The sequence below is a fragment of the Nannobrachium achirus genome (assembly GCF_963921795.1).
Source record: "Nannobrachium achirus genome assembly, chromosome: 1".
Lineage (NCBI taxonomy): Eukaryota > Metazoa > Chordata > Actinopteri > Myctophiformes > Myctophidae > Nannobrachium > Nannobrachium achirus.
In genome coordinates this window covers 38,920,330-38,928,202 of record NC_137810.1, presented here as the reverse complement: position 1 = coordinate 38,928,202, position 7,873 = coordinate 38,920,330, and the positions used below count along the sequence as shown (strand labels likewise).

Here is a 7,873-nt window from a genome sequence, read left to right as displayed (position 1 = left end):
AATTGTGGTAAACATTACTAATTGACTTTTGATGCTAAATTCTAGATCAATTTACAATAATACACTATTTGCTTTGTCTATTGCCTATGATATGTTGAGATCATTTTAAATAAATAAAATGTCTTTTTGTTATTTGATTGAGTCATGTTTTTATATTGATTTGAAAACCACCTTGCGGGCTCTATACTAGGCCCCCTCCTTTTTTAACTCTGCAATAAACATCTTAGGCGAAAATAGCAGATCTACAAGTGGTCAAGGCATTACCACATTTAATGCAGCCTGACAGACAACCTTTGCGCCTTTGTGTCACACACTGTTTCCTGTCAATCTCAACTGTAGGCTACTATTCAATAAAGGCAGAAAAGCCCCCCAAAAAAAAAATTCGATTCAGGAGTCATCATCGCAGTCGGCAGGGCCTGAGGGCCAGCCCTGACGATGTTCTCATCATATGTCATCTTCTATAATATGACACTTTCAGGGGTCTTCAACAGGGGGTCCGGGACCCCTAGGGGGTCCTCAGAGTTACTACAGGAGGGCCAGCACCAAATCCTTGTGTGATAGGATAATTCTTTTCAATTAAAAACTTGAACCCTCACATCCCTAATCTGTGGAGAACTTTAGCCAAAAATAGCAGATAAGCTCTCAACGCCTCGCGCTGCTAGGTGTTGAGAGCTTGTAGATCGGCTATTTTCAGCAAATAGGTTTGGTATAGAGGTAAAAGAGAGCAGACCAAGTAGCCTACAGAGTGAAAGGTAAAGTTAACTAAGTATTGACAATTTAAGTGGCTAAATGTCTGAAACACAAATCCAATATAGACTGATGACAGTGCTGTCAAGTGTCAAACAAGTCGATGGAAATAACGCATTTATACAATATGTAGAGGGGGTCCCTATAGTATAGGCCCCTATATATATATATATATATATATATATATATATATATATATATATATATATATATATATAGACCTATATTTATATATATATATATATTTTTTACGGTAGGCCTACACATTTTGGAACCAGGCAAAGACCCGGCCATGCTTGATGCTAGTCCTCACTAGACCACACTTTGAAAACCACTCACAGACCCGTAAAAGTGTCCATTTGGACAATAGATCAGTGGTTCCTAAAAGAAATACGAGATTAGATGTTTGCCTGGGACCTAAACTAGTGAAAAAACACAGCTTCTTATTTATTTATTTTATTTGTGAACTGAAATTTCCCCAAATGGGTGCTGTCTGCTGTGCTGACCCCGCAGTTTTGGAAATGTTTGGACCCTATGGTTTGGACCCCTGGTTGGGCCCCGGACCAGAAGTTGAGTGACAGCAGGAAGTGACCCAATAGAAGTTCCGCTCGCAGCGCGCATGCTCTCTCTTTCCGTGGAGGCTCAGCTGTCGGCCGGGTGGGTTCTCTTCTCGTGCGTTCACATAAAACACGTTTTTAGTTATGAATAAACATACACAGACTGTTATAAACACACTGTTTGTTCTTCGTTAGAGTTTATGTTCATATTGAACCGTCGGGAGTTCGTCGTCACACCGAAAATGACTTAAAAAGCAACGTTATTTCTACCCAACATGTGGCGAGGCCTCGAGCTAATGCTAATGCTAGCGCTGCCAGTTTTACTTTGACGGGCCGACATTACCTTTAGTTAATGTTGGCTTTAATTAATTAAAGCTCTTGTATTAACGAATCCATTTGCTTATTTATTAATTAAATGTAACGACCCCCTCTTATGCTTGTTTTCTGTATAACGGGTTACTCCAAAAAAATAGCAGATATACAAGCTCACAACGCGTCTCATTGCGACACGTGTAATATTTTACTAACGTTGATGTGTTTTGATCTTAGCCTGTCAAGATGCAGATCTTCGTGAAGACCCTGACGGGGAAGACCATCACCCTCGAGGTGGAACCCAGTGACACTATTGAAAATGTCAAAGCTAAGATCCAGGATAAGGAAGGTGAGTTGTACACCGTTAAATCATTTATCCTGTTGCGTTAACACTTAAAAGGGTCAGTTTTGTACACTTTGGGAACTTGTTTTTGACACAAACCCCAGTGTTTCTCAAACGTGTACATTTCAAAGTCTCCCCTTAACTCTTAACAGCATACACATGTACACATTAATACATTTGTATGCTGTTAGAGTTACAAAGTTGTGTGGGTCAATTTAGACCCCTTTAAAGGAACCCGCTGAGTCCCTGGGATCCACTTTGAGAACCACTGCACTATACTATAGCGTTCCTATGTCTTAATTAGGCCAGCCATCCTGCTGTGAGATTGTAGATTCATTGTCCATTTTGGCTTTGGGGATTTCATTTGGTGTAAAAGGGGGAAAGGAGGTGACCCCTGGGGTACAAACTAAGTATAGGGTGTGCCAAATGTAGTTCTAATGCTGCATTCACACTGCAGATATATAGTTGAACGTTTTGCTTGCTTGGTCAATGTTATCTCAATGGAAACCAGCTTTAAAGATAGAGGACATACACAGAACAAAGCTTTGAAAGCTTTAAAGCTGGTTTCCATTGAGATAACATTGACCAAGCAAGCAAAACGTTCAACTATATATCTGTAGTGTGAATGAGGCATAAGAGTGGCCATTTCTTGGGTAAACACAGCCTTACACAGGTGTTCTGATTAGACTATAGCATTAGTTCTATGCAATCAAACAATTGAAACACCTGTGTTTTGACCCAAGAAATGGCCGCTAAGGACTACAATGACGTAGCCGCTGGCACACACTATAGCGGGTGGGTTAAGTGGGTATACAAATGAAATGCTTGATTAATGTACTGTAACTTAAGTGTAGCCTCCCGCCACTATGCCAGTCTGTCAGAGTGACTGAGTATAATCCAGTGGAGGCTCAGAGAGACCCAGCTCTAGGAAGCAGGGCTGCCTACATGAATGGGCAACTCTGTGCCGAAAGGCCTGGAACACTTGTTCATCCTGAGACAACCACAGGTAGTTTAGTTACTTGAGTAGATGGCTATGGTTAGGGTGACCATACGTCCTCTTTTGCCCGGACATGTCCTCTTTTAGGGGGCTGTCCGGCCTGTCCGGGGGGGTTTTATAGATTCCTTCAAATGTCCGGGGTTTCGCGCATATCAGCGTTAAATCATGGGCATTTACAATGCACGTTCAGTGGTTCGTTTGTAAACACAGCGTGAAAGACGGATTTCCACCCCTTAACCCCGGAACGTGTATTATTCATACTACTCTGCTGTCTCCGCTGCGATCCCTCCCTCCCTCCCTCGTTCAGATGCGTCGCTGTTCAGACCAGACTCAGAGCAGAGCTCGGCAGCTTGCGCTGCGCAGAGCCGATTCAGCCGAACGATAGCACTGCAAACGCAATTAATGCTGGTTTACACTGATGAAATGCACGACAAGTGCCAGTGTTTTCGTCTTGGTGACCAAATGAGAAGCAGAGCGTTCACTCTGCAGTCTGCATTAAAAGCTGGCACTTCTGTGTCCATTCCATCACAACTAAAGGTATTTAGACACTGCAAAGTACAAGACAGTCTGTGCGAGGTGAGAGCTCTTCTGCTAACTAAATTGACAGAATATGTTTTTGTTGTAGGCTACAACCTTGTAAAGCTGAAGATACGGTGGTTTGAAGAAACCACCGTATATTTTATTTAGTTTCTTTGTAATACAAAGCTGAACGTTCATACAGGAGTCAAGAGCACTTTAAATCAGTGGATCTGTAAAGGGTCAATTTGGAACCCCCTCAAAAATAAATACATAACTAATAATATTAGTGGTATAGGGCAGTGGTTCTCAACCTGTGGGTCGGGACCCAGGGGGGGTCTCCAAATTATTTTGAGGGGTCCCCAGATGATTAACTTGATGTGCAACATTGTTTTCTCACTCAACAGTATGAGTACCTCTAAAATGGCAAATTAAACAAATATTAGAGGCAGAAATTGTGAAAATAGCCGATCTACCAATGTAGATCTGCTATTTTCTCAATAGAATAGAATTATACAAAATGTAATGCCTCAACTGTAGTGTTTGTGCTCGTAAGGGTGGAGGGGTCTCTTGTTTAAATATGATTATTTTGGGCTAATATATATGTGTGCGTGCGTGCGTGCGTGCGTGCCAACGTGCGTGCGTGCGTGCGTGTGGTATGCCGGGTAGAGTGTCCTCTTTTTGGGGATTCAGAATATGGTCACCCTAGCTATGGTCCAACAGCACAGAACACTTTTTCTGCTAGAAATGAATTCAAGGAAATCGCACAATGCAAAATATATTTCCATAACCACAATGTGGGCACAACTGTGACTAGCAGCTCTGACTGTATCTTAGCCTTGTAAGGTTGCATTTTTAAAATGTTGATATGTATAATATATGTTTATGATATACTAACTTACTGTAGTCAGTCTGTGTATCTCTGTGGCATGGAATTGGACATTCTGCATAATAAGTATTTTACCTTTAGGGCTGTGAGTTATGCCAAATTGCCGATACTTGGAGTATTTCTTTTATATTGCTGCTTATGTACAACAAATCTTGTACTACTTGCACCACTGAGAACCATTTGAGTGGCTAAACACCCTCTGAAATGGAGAATGGCTCATGCTGGTTCATGATGGCTATTTTGTTTTGATGTTTTCAGGTATTCCTCCTGATCAGCAGCGTCTGATCTTTGCCGGCAAACAGCTGGAGGATGGACGCACCCTTTCAGACTACAACATTCAGAAAGGTGAGAGATGAATTAACTTTCGCTGCAATGCCAAGGCCCATTAGCGCACAGATGTGTGCAAATCACCTAGTCCAGGTGCAGGTTCAAGTTTAACTCCATGAAAAGATATGATTGTTATACTTATTAATTAAGAGAAAATTACACTTGTAGCCTCCCGCCACTATGCCTGTCTGTTTGAGTGACTGAGTATAATCCAGTGGAGGCTTAGAGAGACCCAGCTCTAGGAAGCAGGGCTGCCTACATGAATGGGCAACTCTGTGCCGAAAGGCCTGGAACACTAATAAAGTGTTAAGTCTAATCTGTTCTTATATTTCCCAAAAAGAAGTAGTAGTATCACAACTCGATAAAAGTAGTTGTTGAGTTGAGACTAAGGAATGTTTTGATCAATGTCTGATGTATTTTGTGTAGCCATACGTTCTCTGTACTGCCTAATACATCTTGGAATATCTAAATTCTTTGAATGGACTGAAAGAGAACAATAATTGGTGATTTCAGTGAAGTGATTTTTGTGTAGAAGGAAGAGGAGAGGGCGTAGTATAGATAGAGGACTGGGGGACACCTTGTCGATTTTGTCATACAAAGGCGTTTTTCACATTGAAGATGTCCGTTTGAAAGTAGTTTTAAATCAAGACTGTTAAAAGAATGCTATGCTGTCTAAACATAATTTATACTCTGTAGTACGACAGTGTCATGTTTCTGTTTAAAATGATTGTTAAATATCTATACTGATAGTAAGCATTGCTATAGAATTTGTGAAGGCGTTAACCGCTGAAATGCATTTTAAGGGGTTACCCTTGAAATACATTTTTAGGTGAGGATGGCAATTTAAACCAATCAGGGATCAAATCAAACTCGTACAAGATGAAATTGGAAGTGATGAAACAAAAAGGGCAAAACTGAAACAGGAAAAACTACAATTGAAGTCGATAAATCGTCTTTGTTGCATGCTCTCTTCTGATTGGATATTGGTATAATGAGAATATAGAGCTTTAACTTTTTAGCAAACTTCATTGAAGTAAGCAATTTACCCCGAGTGAGAGGACATTATGCTCTCATAATGTCCGCAGTGATGGTGTTATCGGACGAGGCGCAGCCGAGTCCGATAACACCATCACTCAGGACATTATGAGAGCATAATGTCCGACCTTGAGTGGTAAATAGCTTTTCTACCACTTTTTCCCGTATACATGAAAGAAAACACATAGTTGTAACTTGCAAGGATCTTAAGTTACAATCATTATTGCCTATAAAACTTCCGCGAGACAGCAGATAGTTCCACAAACAACATCTTCTACTCACCAACAGATGGCGCCAACTCCATACTAATCCATGCGTGTAGCTTACAGCTAAGCTAATGTCAGTTAGAAGTACCGTTCCGGCCGTAAATAGAGGCTGTTCGCTTCCAGAAAGGCATAGGTTCAGAGAAAAGGGGCTTTAAAGTTGGCGGATTGCATTGGATCCAAATAAATCGGCGACTATAGCATGCACGTTAGTAAACATAGGACCGTTGCCACCGTCATTTGTTGGTTGGGGGAAAGGACCTCCTGAAGTCCCCGGATGTACACTGAGGCGCATTGATCTCGGACACACAACTTTGCGGCAGTTGTCCTCTGATAACCTCCGGAATTTAGCCAATCAGAATCCAGTATTTGAACACGTGACTCGAAAAAGTGGTAGAAGCATGTTTAAACCTTGTGCTCTACTCTCTCTCCACCAGAGTCCACGTTGCACCTGGTGCTGCGTCTGCGTGGTGGTATCATCGAGCCATCTCTGAGAATGCTGGCCCAGAAGTACAACTGTGACAAGATGATCTGCCGCAAGTAAGTACAACAAAGAAAAAAAAAATCATACTACAGTTTTATATGTATCTTAATAAAAGCTTCAGAGAAAATGACATGTAGCCTCCCGCCACTATGCCTGTCTGTCTGAGTGACTGAGTATAATCCAGTGGAGGCTTAGAGAGACCCAGCTCTAGGAAGCAGGGCTGCCTACATGAATGGGCAACTCTGTGCCGAAAGGCCTGGAACACTAAAGTCTAATCTGTTCTTACATTTCCCCCTCTAAAGAAAAATAAAAAAGCTGTATTGCAACTCAATTAAAGTGTTGGGGGGGGGGGGGGGGGGGATTTGTTTGTCTCAAACACTTAATGTCTTCCTACTACTAATACATCTGGGAACATATAAATTCATGGAATAAGCTTGAACTGCTGAGAAAATAAGTCTTAACTGTCCAACACATACTACTCTGAAAACCAACCCTGATACTATCCCAATATGGACAACCCTAAAGTTTGAATTGGTATTTTTTTCAAATCCTCCTAGTTAATCCATTTTAGCCCATTAATTGAATTTGGATGTAGGCGGAGAACTAAGATCATCTCGCTCAGAAGACTGTCTGAGGGGAAAACGCTGTTGTAAAACAAGCTGCTGTGATTTGTTTTGCAGTTAATTACTTAACATGTTTTCAAAAATAGCGGAAATGGATGACCTACAAACTGACAAAGCATTGAGGAGTTGTGAGCTTGTAGGTCTATGTTCGCTATTTTTTTATGATTATGCGAAATAATTATGATTTACGTAAGGTTCAAAAGATTCCCCCCACCCATCCCCAACCATGACCACTGACCTTGTGTTTCAGGTGCTATGCCCGCCTCCACCCTCGTGCGGTCAACTGTCGCAAGAAGAAGTGTGGACACACCAACAACCTGCGCCCCAAGAAGAAGCTGAAGTAGATGACCTGCGTGGTTGTTGGCATTATCTTTTTGTTCAATAAATGGTGAAATGGTTCAATGATATGCGTGTGAAATTATTTTGATCATTTAGTTAAGGTGGCATAAGTGGTGTTTCTTTTTTGGTTAAAGCAAATATAATTTTTTGGTGGGAGTTGTTTTTAATCCTTGCTCTAGTGTTTGTTCTTTCCAGCTCTTTAAACAATAAAATGTAATGTTAATTGATTGAAACCAACACACCAACATTTCAGGTGGGCTGCAGACTTATCCAGTCAGAGCGGACCCATTTACCAGCTTAAATTTAGTGTTACAATTTTAACTTGTCAGCCCATGTCTTTTTGTTTAATCTCTTGTCTGTCCTTTATGAGGTTTCTGCTGATTGGATGAAAATGGTATCCTGACTAAATCAAAAGCCTCAAGAATTAAGTTCCCATGTAAA

General features: G+C 41.1%; 1 protein-coding gene across 2 annotated transcripts; it reads left to right on the top strand.

Moving 5' to 3' along the window:
• Nucleotides 1-1,359: 1,359 nt before the first annotated feature.
• uba52 (ubiquitin A-52 residue ribosomal protein fusion product 1) lies at nucleotides 1,360-7,495 on the top strand. 2 transcript variants are annotated; one of them, XM_080724055.1, is made up of 5 exons: nucleotides 1,360-1,404; nucleotides 1,854-1,965; nucleotides 4,620-4,706; nucleotides 6,424-6,526; nucleotides 7,344-7,495. In XM_080724055.1, the coding sequence occupies exons 2-5, from the start codon at nucleotides 1,863-1,865 to the stop codon at nucleotides 7,435-7,437; spliced, it is 387 nt and encodes a 128-aa protein (XP_080580181.1). In that variant the 5' UTR covers nucleotides 1,360-1,404; nucleotides 1,854-1,862; the 3' UTR covers nucleotides 7,438-7,495. The 2 variants fall into 2 exon arrangements, with proteins under 2 accessions (XP_080580181.1, XP_080580182.1); XM_080724056.1 differs by having other exon boundaries at nucleotides 1,378-1,419.
• The last annotated feature ends 378 nt before the right edge of the window (nucleotides 7,496-7,873 follow it).